General features: G+C 38.3%; 1 protein-coding gene across 3 annotated transcripts in view; it reads right to left on the reverse strand.

The window, feature by feature from the left end:
• Positions 1-12,751, reverse strand: part of METTL15 (methyltransferase 15, mitochondrial 12S rRNA N4-cytidine) — a 160,477-nt gene extending 147,726 nt beyond the window's left edge. Inside the window, exons 1-4 of one of the 3 annotated variants that reach the window (XM_058663239.1) lie at positions 12,634-12,751; positions 10,854-11,041; positions 8,029-8,073; positions 7,331-7,617 (exon numbers count right to left, since the gene is read on the reverse strand). In XM_058663239.1, coding sequence (XP_058519222.1) covers positions 7,331-7,600 — 270 coding nt within the window. In that variant the 5' untranslated portion in view covers positions 7,601-7,617; positions 8,029-8,073; positions 10,854-11,041; positions 12,634-12,751. Of the gene's footprint in view, positions 1-7,330; positions 7,618-8,028; positions 8,074-10,853; positions 11,042-12,575 lie in introns of all 3 variants that reach the window. The other 2 variants (XM_058663237.1, XM_058663238.1) reach the window with 2 other exon arrangements.
• Between the last annotated feature and the right edge of the window lie 52 nt (positions 12,752-12,803).

The following is a 12,803-nucleotide window of genomic DNA, read 5'->3' on the forward strand; positions in this document are numbered from 1 at the left end:
CAACTGAGTAACTTTTACTAAATACATTTTATTTCTTTATATGTTATCAAGTAGTATTTAAAGAGATAACCAAAAATCTCATTAGTACATCATTTACCCATATTTCTTTATAACATGGTATGAACAAGCAGTTCATAAAAACCAGTAACTACATACACTGCCATTAGGAAAAATATGCTAAATATACCAGGAGGTTCCATACTTTGATAATTCTCTCTAACCCAAAATGTTGTAATAGGAAATTTCTATGTTTGATATTCTGGGTTAGATGTGGTTAAAGAATACCCATTAGAGTTTTAAAAAAAAATTTTAAATAGAAACATTTAATACAAAGATTTCATCAGTTAAATAATCAAATTAGGAACTCAATAGTTAATTGTCTATATAATGGCTTTGTGTTTACACTGTTGACTCCATTAAAGGCTTTAAATATCTTAACAAATCAGGCAAAATGTTCACCACTTACCAGGCAGCACAGCTTCCATTTAAATGATAGTAAGTAACAGTTAATAAGCATGCCATTAAGTTAACTAACAAAAAATATGCCATTGATAACATAGAGTATATAATAAATCAAAGATAATCAGAAACCACAATAACACAATTTTTAAATATCAGACAGCATTTTAAAAAGTTAATGGAAACTAAAATTTAAAAGAGAAGTTTCATATGGTGCCAAAGATTTTAGAATTAATATGTATAATATATAATACGTATGAGATGCATAATATATACGATATGTATAATAGCTATGAGGGATATTCAGGAAGTGTATTGGAACACATATTGTAAAAAACTACATGTGAATTCCAAAATTATAGACTATTTTTAATTATACTGAATACACGGCAAGATTATCAGAAGTATCAGAAGTTGTGGCATGGTATGTACAGCCAGTATTGGTGACACCAATATCTATTTTGGCCACTGGTTCATGTTCTAGCTGTTCCACTTTGAATTCAGTTCCCTTTTAATTGCCAGCAAAATCCAGTAGAAGTTGGCCCAAAAGCTGGCAATCCGTTCAAACCAAGTGAAAGACCTGGAAGAATCTCCTGGTTCCTGACTTCAGCCCTGATCCAGCGCTCATTGCTGTAGTTATTTGGGGATTAAACCAGCAGATGGACGCTTTTTCCCTGCCTGGCCCTCTCTCTATAACTCCTACAAACAGATAAACAAATCAAGTAAATCTTTAAGAAAGCAAAGGACTTCCTTATAAATATGTTTTAAAAATAGTAAAAATTACTACATAACAAAGTCCAAATTAGCTTTACCTTCATGTCCCAATGTGCCAATAAGAGTCAATCAAATCAATGCAAAATAACAATAAGTGATCAGCTTAAGTACAAGTGAAGCATCTTTTGCTCTCCCACTGGTACTATACTGGTACTGGGACTTCAAACAACACAAAGAAAAAACCTCTGTTCTTAAGACAATTCTGATCTCGTGTCAATACAGAAATAATTACAGCGCAAATTATAACTGTAAATACACTTTATAATTGCAAAAAGGACAAGGACTTTTAGTAATAGAAAAATGAGAATCAGTGCCCCTTCAGAGACATGTGAAAAGGGATACACTGACAAAACCCAATTTAATATTTTTGAGTGGTTATTTTTTTTTAGTGATATGGTTCCATAGGCACAGGGATTTCCCTTTCCACCACCTCCAAATTCCCTCCAAACCAGATTTTAAAATGTGAATAAGATGATCTAAAACTAGCAAGTCACTGGGAAAAGCAAATGCAAAGTAATTGATACATATATCCCAACACAGTCCACTGCATGTTAAATTTCAATCATTGTTTTTTAGGGAAAAATAATGCATCTCCTTGTGTTACGCAGCTGATCTAGTCCCCTTAGAAAAATTCCTCTTTCAGCAATTTTAAGTCCAGTTTTTCCAGTTACTTGATCAGATAACACCTACCACACTGAAATTAATATAAAAATCTTGGTACCTAAGCAACATTTTAATCATTCATGTAAAACATCATCACAAAAACACCACATGGCAAGTCTTGCACTAGGTATCAGAGATACGTTAACCCAAACACATCTATGGTTTCTTGGAGGGCAGTTTACCAAGAGAGTCGTCCGCTGAACAAACATTAAAATTAAAATCAATAGTAATCAATTATTATAAGCACCAGGAGGGAAAAATGCATACGACATGATTCCAAGAATAAATAGACAAGAGTGCTTCCATAAGTTTATGGAATAATGGAACTAAAAGTTAACACAATTTTTTCTATGAACTTTTTAAATGATTGATTTGAAAGGTAGAGTAATAGAGAAAGAGGCATAGAGATTTTCCACTCAGTGATAGGCAGGTTGTGGCAAGGGCAAAGCTAGGAATCATGGTCTCCTACATGGGCAGCAGGAGCTCAACCACCTGACCCACCTTCTGCTGCCTTCCCAGGAACACTGCAGGAAGTTGGATTGCAAGCCGAGTAGCCAGGACTCTGACACAGGATGCTGCTATTATAAGCAGCAGCTGAAACCTATTTGTGCCACAATGCTACCTCCTTCCATGAACCGTTTTTAACTCACAGTTTCAACTAGAGGCTCAGAGAAAGCACTAAGAAAGTAACATTTGACTCAAAACCTGAAAGATGATGACAGATACAGTTCGAGCCAAACAGTGATTGTTCAGTTCTAGACATGCTGGTGCCACTTGGCATCTTTCTCCCGATTTCTTTGTTGTTTTTAACTAGCTACCAACCTTAATACTTCCTATTCCGATAAGAGTAACAGCTAATGTTTACTGAGTGCATACTACTGGAAGATAAAATTCTAATTTGCATATAATCCTCAGAGTAAAGATGAGACATAAGTTCTATTTACTCATTTTACAGAGGAAGAATCTGAGGTTCAGCCATAAGCTAATTGACCAAACTTCACAGCTACAGGTATTGGTCCTCACATGTCCAACATTTCCTTTACAAGTTTACAGAAGCACCAAGGCATCAAGCTATTTGAGTGCAACTACTAGGAAAAGAACACAAAGCCTCCTATCTCCTCCAAACTACCACTTTAACTAGGCAAGAGCAACCTTATTTTCTCCAGTTTTTAGAAATCTTATCAGCACAGACTATTGCAAAAATTCCCAGGAAGGAATAAAACATTTTTTGGACAACTGGTACAACCAAAAGGAGAGATAATTCATCTAGAACATCAAATAGCAAAAACTAAGTAAGGAGAAATAATCGTAGTGTAGGTCCCTCACCACCTCATAGGAGAAGGCATTTTGTTAATAACAAAAATCAGCAAATATTTTGAATGTCTTTCCAAAGTTAATTACTATGTATTAAACTGGCTATGATTCACAAGAAATAGCAATGATTTTGAAGAAAGTCCTTATGCCAACATTTTACGTACTTTTTTAAAGAAAAAGAATCACAAAGATGTCCTCACTTTAATAAATACACTTACATTTTTTAAAGCTCCTGTTATGATCCAAAGTTTCATCTGTAAATTCATTCTTAAAGGTGACGTGAAAAGTAATAATTAACTGGGTGATTGATAAAAGTGAGTGTATGACTCACCTCTTGCAAAGCACAATTATTTTTGGGAAAAAGCTCAGGAAAAAGAAAAGCAAATAACAGGTTCTGAATGAAATGAAGACCTTTCCTGTCCAAGGACTCTCACTAGCTCTTTATTACTTTAAGATTAAGGGGAACAGTGATAAAGCCAGCTTCCAGACAGCAGAAAAAGAAATAACATTATCTGTATGTATACATTACATGAAAGTTTCCAGAGATAACATTCATAAAATTAAACTTTCTATTAAGTTACTGGAAAGTCCAACTCAAATCAGAACAATGGAAAGTCACAATAAACCAGTATTACACTTGTCAGGAACTTGGGCAGAAAGAAATAGCAGAATAGGTCACATTGTAAAATCCTTTGAGTTTATTCTATTTGGTTTAAGAAAAAAGGCAGATACAATACTGATTTACTCTAGGAAATGCTGGAGTTTGTTTTTTTACTTTGTGGCTTATTCCAGCAATAAATACTTGGTTTACACCTAAAGAGTACATAAACCAGGACTGAGAGAGACCTGGGAGGGGAAAAAGGGGTTCCCCCTTCTTGGGTCACTACTCCAGCGGGAGGGCATGAAAACTAGGACGGGGGCTGGGGTGGCTAGACAGAGAGGCACTCAACAACATCCGTGAGGGCTGGATGGTTGAGTTGGTTAGATGGAATTAAGCTTTAATACCCATTGACAAGTACAAGAGCCAAATGGGATGGGGGACAGACTGGTCTACCGCTACACATACTGGCAAATCAGGGTAGGGGGTGGGTCTGGTGGGGGCTATTGTGGGTTGCCCCAACTAGGTTGCAGCTCCCACTGGTTGATGTAAGGGCCGAACCAGACTGGACTGCAACACCCATTGGTTCCAGTGCAACTCGGGACTGAAAACAGAACCAACCCAGCAATTGCAACCACCAGCTGATCGGGGTGATGGACTGTGCCGGGCCCTGTGCTTGCTAGAACATACAAAAATCTGGTCTGGGAATACCTCAAAGTATCTTTGGAGATCTCCCCAATCGAACTGCTGGACTCAGAACTCTAACCAAGAAAAGACAGAAGACAGAACAGGTCAATCATTCATCTCAGCTATATGTTGGCAGCGAAATATGGGGCAAATGGAGACTTTATGATGGACCATATCAATCAGTGGACGACCTCATCGAGCGAAACTGGCAGCGAGTCATAACTGGAGAACTATTAAAACCACTTGAGCAAATATCTCAGAGCATGCCCCACATCAGGGACTCGGAGTGGGCAGGAAACCAGGTGGGGCTTCTCCCTCAATATTCCCCTTTACCTCGGATACATGATGGAAACAATATGGACATAATAGTATTACCCACTTCCCTATACCCCCTCAACCTTTTTTTTTAACCGTAATTAACTGTGTAACGATTGTCAACAACAATAAAATAAATTAAAAATAAAATAAAATAAAATAAAATACTTGGTTTAGCCACTAGGGTTCCGTGAACTGATACAACATGCTCTTCTTGGTTCATGTTTTCCAGAGTCAAAGTTAAGAAACTGAATTGAGTTCCAATTTTTATTAGCGGTCTCTTTTATCTCCATATATCAATGTATGGAAATCAAACCCTCCTCCTACATGAGTGTGTATAATAAAAATAAAATCACAAGGACCATTATCATAGTACAGCAAACTAAGTTGCCACTAGTGATCCCAGCATCTCAAATCCCAGCGCCAATTCATCCGTAAGCTGCTCCACTTCTGAACAAGCTTTCTACTAGCGTACCTAGGAAAACAGTGTAGGATGATCAAAGTATTTGAAACCTTGCCACCCATTTGCCACCTAGCCTCACCCTGGCCCACACACAGCTGTTGCAGACACTCAGAAGGTAAGCAACAGGATGGAAGACATTCTATCTCCTGCTTTACAAATAACTCAATCTTTAAAAAAAATCATATTTCTATGCCTTTCAGAAAATTTTGTAGAGATTAGTTTTAAATGCTCTATGCCTGCTTTACAAATTTTTAAAAGAAAATGAAGGGAATTTCATTTCAATAAAGCCACATTCAACATAAATTTTCAGCCAACTGAATTTTTAACTTACACTTTAATGCATATTTTTTCAGGAATCCTTACTACATGAGAGCATTGAGCAAGATGCCTTGTAGATATAAACACATTTAAGAATGTTGGATGTCTTCTCTTGTGTATAAATTGCCAAAGGAAAGGATAAACAACATTATCATGATGAAACAGCCCACTTCATTTCACTAGTAACTTATGTGTGAGCAACATCCACTAATTCTAGTATATTTCATGCATATAAAAACTACTTCATACAACATGAGTAAGAGTAAATCTTAGGGGGAAAACCAAATTAAGAGCTTTTTGTTTCTCAGAAAAGAGTTTAAAAATAAGCAATCTAGTTTCAGAATTTTGCCAATCAAAGCTACAGAATACAAACTGGAAAACAAAATGGTGTATTGACAGATTTGGAACTATATATAGTTGCAGATATCTACCAGAGGTCTTAGAACAGACACCCTGCAAATAAGGGAAAAGCATCACCTGTGTGCACACCTAGGTGTAGCTATAATGTACTTGTGGTTTGTTTTAAAATGGGTCAACTGTTACCTGTATGATCCCCAGCATGGCAATGCTGACAGAGGTGGGGCCTACTAAGAACTAATCAGAAAAAGAAATTTATACAGTTTTCAAGGGATTTAGGCTAGTTTTGCTGAAAAGTTTGCTATAAAGGAACAAAACTGACCATGTGACAGATATTCTCTCCTTCACACACTATCTCCCTCCACGTCACTGACCACACAGTGATGCAGCCTAGTGGGTTCTACCAGGACCACTGCCAAGACATTTTGACTTTTACCTCCAACAGTGTGAGCTGAAGAAATCTCTTTCATTATTTCATTATGGAAATACAAAATGGATATATATATATATATATATATATATATATATATATGTTCTACTGTTTTTCTCACAAGGATCCTAACATAGCAGAACTCTTGAAACTAAGGCTAAGATAACAAGGAACATGAATTTCGATCCAAGGCTTTGTCTCTACTCATTTCTAAAATGATAAAATAATCAAAAACTTTCATGAGCATTCATTTAATACTAACATTTTAAAATGTTCTTTTTAAAACTGTTATATGATGAAAGTAATCAACTCTGGAAAATTATTTGGTAGATCCTCAGGTTAGTAAGGTTTTAAGCAATTCCACTCCTAAATAAACAGCCAAAAAAGGAGAAAAAACAAAACAAAACAAAACAAAACAGAAGGACACCTGGACACACATTCACACCAAAACTTATACACAAATGTTCATAGCAACGGCACTCACAGTAGCGACAAACTGAAAACAACATGAATATCCATTAACCGGTAAACAAAACATATATCCTACAAATGAACAATTCATCTATTAAAAAGAAAAAAGATTATATTTATGTGCTGCAATATGGATGAAACTCGAAAGAATAATGAAGGAAAGTACATAAAAAAGTTCACATCGTATATGACTATTAACAGGAAAAGTCCAGAACAGGCAAATCCACAGAGATCAGAAAAACGTTAGTAGATGTAGGAGTTAAGGGAAGGAGGCCAGTGGGGAATAAATCTAACATGACTGTAAGGTTTCCTAGAATGATGAAAATGTTCCTGAATTAGATGGTGGTAGAAGTTACATCTTTTAAATATTCCAAAGAGCTCTGAAGTACACATTTTAAATGGTATTATTATAATGATTTTAAACTCAATAAAAAGTGGTATGAATAAAAATAAATAAAAAATCCACAGACAATCCACTCACCTGTCCTTTCTGTGGTGCCAAACAACGAACAACTTCATCCACCATCACTGGAATGTGTAATTTAGGCATAACTTCAAAATCTCTTTCTTGAGAACTGTGGAACTCCTGAGGTCCAATCTGAGACGCATGTCCCTGGGTTTCATACTCATTACATCTTTCAGCTGTAGAATGCACTCTTTTTGGCCAAGATCCCAAATTAAGCCTGCCGAATTCCAACCAGCATGAAGGAAATTCTTTATATATCCTATAAAAACACGAGTATCGAAGCATCCTGTAGGTCAACAAATCTAGAAAAAAATTAAAAATAGGCTGCTAAGTTTTTTCAAAAGAATGTTAACATTACTTAGAAGAAAGCAAAACAATATGAAATATTCAACTCATCAAAAAATGACTCATCATGGAAGATCTTAAAGTAACTAACCTCTTTTTGGCAAAGAAGAAAGAGAATGCAGAAACACAATCTAAATGCAATTTTAATGTGACCTGATAAGAACATTATTTGAAAATATCAAGGACATGAAAATTGATTATTCAGTCATTCGGTTTTGGGGTATAATATTTGAATCTGATTAATTCCAGTAAGTTTAAATTGTTCGCTTGAAAGGTTAGCTGGATGACCGAATGGATTATATGTATTTATCCTAGCTTAGATTCAGGTGGTATTTTATTTCATGTTCTTCCACTTGTTTTTCTCTTACTGTTGACGTCTCATCTTCAAGTTAATTTTACATGAGTCACTGTCCCTGGAAGGAGACAAGGCACAAACATTCAAAAAGAAAAGAAGACTGAAAATCTTCCATACTCTCTAATTATCTTCACCCCTGCCTTCATCCGTGGAGTGTATCAGTTTAAATTACAACTTTATAAACACTCAATTGAGCACACGTTGGCAAATCCTATCGCCTTTGCTTTGGGATCCCTATTCCCAACACCAAGCAATAAGTGAAACATACATTGAATTCTCACACTTGTTCAAGTTTCTTCTGTAATCTACAATTCTTGTAAACTCAAAGGAAATTGTTTATATAAAGACATGGACAAGACCTTTTGAAAACAGTATGTTTTTTTTTTTACCCAATCAGTTCCAAGAAAATTTTTTAACACAACCACAAATAATCAGTAAACACAACTTTTCTCATCCTAAATAATGACTTCTAAGACTCCCACATCATTCTGTCCCTACTATCACATGGAATATTTAGGATTATCTGAGGGGGAGGGGCAGGGAAGAGATGAACAGATAAACTCCACACAGAAGTAACATTTCTATGAATTCCCACATCAAGAAATCTCACCTAACTTACTATGCCACATCCTCAAAACACTTCAAAAACATAAATTCCATTTCAGTATATATTTGCATCCATTTCCAACTGAAAATCTAGAGCTGAAACACTGATCACAAGTAATGACTACACAGAACCAAACACAAATATATCAGTATACCATGCATAAGACATCATTTTATAGTACATCAACTTTAATAATGATATATTCCAAAGAATTCTGTGACAAATGTGATTTTAAAAAGTGTTTTACATTTTGGAATATTAAGTAGTATCTAATTAACCAAAATGCTAATTAGAAGCTGATTACAACATAACTCAACTACTCAACTAAGGTTTCTTTCATTTTACAAAATAGTTAACATTTATTTAGCACTGTACGATGGTTCAATTGGATGATCCTCACCCTGCAAACACCAGGATCCCATACGGATGCCAATTCGTGTCCTGGCTGCTCTACTTCCCATCCAGTTCCCTGTTTATTACCTGGGAAATCAAAAGGGACGGTCCAATGCCTTGGGACCCTGCACCCACGTGGGAGACCCAGAAGAAGCTCCCAGCTTCAGATCAGTTCAGCTCCAGCCACTGAACCCATTTGGGGGTGAACCAGCAGATGGAAGATCTTTGCCTCTCCTTCTCTGTAAGTCTGTCTTTCCATTAAAATAAATCTTTAAAATAAATAAATACCACTTGCTATTATAAGCATACTACACATGTATTACTCATTCAATCCTCACCACAACCATTTACAGATGAGGAGAATGAGGAAATTAAATACACTTCCAAAGGTTAAATGCTCATCAAAGCCAGAACTATAACACAATTGCTCTATTCCCAGGTGTAGAAATCCTGAGCTTGTAAACAGAGCACACTAGAAATATTTAATATTCCCACATAATTTAACAATATTTTAATTACTATGTATTTGTGGTGTCTCATGAATTCAATTCAACTATTTCAAAGAAATCAACATCTTATATCTTGGCCCTACTCCTCTTGAAAACAAGAGAAGGCGACAAGATGCCGAAAAGAGGACTTTGTTTAAAGGCCTAAACAGTGCAATCTGAAATACGTACACAAGCGATACTCTCTCTATATATTTTTTAAACATTTACTTAGTTTTATTGGAAAAAGAGATTTACAGAAAAAACGAGAGACAGAAAGATCTTCCAACTACTGGCTTACCACTGGCTTTAACAGTCAAAGCTGAGCCAATCCAAAGCCAGGAACCAGGAGCTTCTTCCGAGCTTCCCATGTGGGTGCAGGGTCCCAAGGCTTTAGGCCATCCTTGTCTGCTTTCCCAGGCCGCAAACAGGGAGCTGCTAGGGAAGTGGAGTGGGCAGGACTCAAACCGGCACGCCCATATGGGATCCTGGCCCATGCAAGGCAAGGACTTTAGCCACTAGGCTACAGCTCCTGGGCCCTATGTCTAAATTATTTCACGTGAGAAAGCATAAGCAGCCAAAATTTAAATGTATGCATCAATATCATATTAGGTAAACAGAGAATAAAAACAATTGCTATCACCTGCTTAGGTAATTTTGTACTGTATTCAGTGTGTACATTGTACATATACCTAATTCAGCTGTAATTAGCGTACAACACCTGAAGCCTTTCACTGTTCATTGTCTACTGAGTTGTGCCAAAATGGAGAAAAGGCTACAAATAATCCATTCTCTGTGGTTGTTTCTGGAAGTAACAATTGTAAAACCGGAGGAAACCCTAAGCAAAGTTCTTTTCCTAGCAAGCCCCTTTCAGACAACCCAGAAGCCTCCCTCCGTCTCAGGAGAGCCAGCCACCTTGAAAGACTTCAGATTAAAGTCCCTGTGGTCACAGGAGACCCAGGAGGGCTCTGCGGGGTCCCAGCAAGTCTCCTAACTTCACTCCACTGACCAAGTTCAGTTTCAACTCTTGAGAAGACAAAATCGGCCCGCTGGATGTTAGTCGCGGCTTTTATAGGTGATGAATCCCTGTGAACACAACTTCTTCAAGTGTAGGAACAATTACCAGCACCGCAGGGAAATCCTGTTTACATAAATGCAATTCTAAACGACCCGGAGCTTAGCGCGGGAACCAGAGAAAGTGAAAGACGTTCTAAGGGAAGAACACTCCTTTCGCCTTCACAATTGTCGGGGAAGGAAAACTGTCGGGAAACTTGGAAAGTCAGGTTGAAAGTGTGCCGAGGCAGGCGGTGGGAAGGGGGCTTGTCGGACGACCCTAAAAGAGGAGCTGCTCACCTGGGACGCGAAGAGTACTCGGTCGGCCTCGCGCTGGGCCAAGCCGGAGGACCGAACCCGGCGCCCAGGGGGACGCTGGCAGGGACGGACAGGTGGGGCTCACGTCCGCCCCAGCAACCCAGGCCTGGCTGCCTTCCGTTCCGCCTCTTGGAACCCCGCACGCAAAGGTCACCAAGGATCTCAAGTTCCTGCGGGGGAATGAACAAGGCCTCACCATCACCGCGTTAAATATACTTTTTCTTTTTTTCAATTGCCTGAGGCACGTTAACTTTTAGGTAAAATTGTGTTCTTCTAACACTGCAGTTACAGAGTACTCCATTTTTTTCTAATGGAAGGTGGGACTTTCTGACTCTTCCAGCTCTTTATCAAGTTTGATTCTTTCCTGCTTCCTTACAAAATACTCCATTCTCCTATCCTTTGGTAACATCGGGAAAGTCTTGCCAAACAGCCAGCTGGCACAGTGATGGCACTGATTATAATGCCAAACTGTTTTAACAAAATATGTACTTGCTTAAGAATACAGATCTCAAGATCTGAACACTGCTATGTGGCTACTGAAATTAAAACTAGGTGTGGAAACACCTGATGAGCCTCTGCAGCACAGGTACCCAAATCAGGCCAAAATGTAAAACACTTGTGTTTACCTCACCAATTACCAATAGAATTTCCTAACAGCAGGATAAGCTTATTTACCAACCAGATTATCACCTTAATGCCAATCTAAAAACTATTTCAAATAACTTATTTCTAAGTTGACCTGCGCATACAATTGAAAACAAGTATTTTCCTGCAGCGAATCCCTGCGACATCCGTTTTCTGTGATACACAAGGAACCACACTTACATCTCATGAGCTGTCTTAAAAAGTAAAAGCCGTTTCATACGCAAAGTTACTAATAAAATGTTTGAGATACTGAAAGTACTATGCAATGAGTCCAGTTGAAATACAGTGAAAAATCTTCACTTTTATTACCAAACCTACGAACACACAATGATTAGTCATTAGCTAAGATACCCGTAGTAATAACAGGACGTAGCTTTATCTAATGTTCAGAAACAACCACATAGCATGTGTCACATATCATCCACAAAGCTCCCGATTTTCAGGAAGAACTAATGTCTTTAAGATGTGTGCGCAGGGTCCACACAGGGTTTTAACGCTCTGCACCTGTGGTGTCATGGGCCATTCTATTTACACAATAATAGCAGAAGGTAAACTCCAAGAGGGCAGAGTTTTAACTCTGCCTTGGATTACTGTGTCCCTAAAAATCTGCCATCTATACTTTCTAGTTAAAGGGATTTTTAAAAAGGACAATAAGAAATGAAGAAATTCAGATCTTACTATTGAAAAAAACATCCTGACAAAGATACCTTAGCAAATAGATTTGTCTATTTCCAGTCCCCCCCCCCCCCACTTTTTTCAGTGAACATTAGAACTAATTCCCCCAGCCTAGGACTTCAACATAAACCAACAATACCTAGTAAACTAGGCCAAAACCTTGTATTTACTTCCTAATACAATTAAGAGACTTAAAAAAGCGATACTATGATACATTCTCTCAACCAGCAATAGGGAGTGGAGAAAAAGCCTCAGGCCTCCAACCAGGAAGACCTAGACTGGATATTAACTCCTTCAAGAAACCCTAAAGCTCGGCTCCAAGGAATGTGACTAAAAAACAGATGCTAAGCCTTTCAAAGCGAGGCCCGCGGAGGCCTAGCTGACCCGAGAAGAGGGTAAAACACAAATACCCGGACTCAAGCCCTCAGCCCGGCGGCCGCACCTCGCCCGCGCCCGGCACGCCGCGAGCCGCCACGCGCGGAACCGCAGGCCGCGGACCCTCCCTGGCGGCGCCGAGGCCCCGCCCACCCGTCGCAGCCTCCGGAAGCGACCGGGCGTTGCCACGGCGACGCACAACAAGGTCGCCTCCACCACTCGGAGGTGCAGCGAGCC

This window comes from Ochotona princeps, chromosome 4, assembly GCF_030435755.1.
Source record: "Ochotona princeps isolate mOchPri1 chromosome 4, mOchPri1.hap1, whole genome shotgun sequence".
In the NCBI taxonomy this organism is placed as follows: domain Eukaryota; kingdom Metazoa; phylum Chordata; class Mammalia; order Lagomorpha; family Ochotonidae; genus Ochotona; species Ochotona princeps.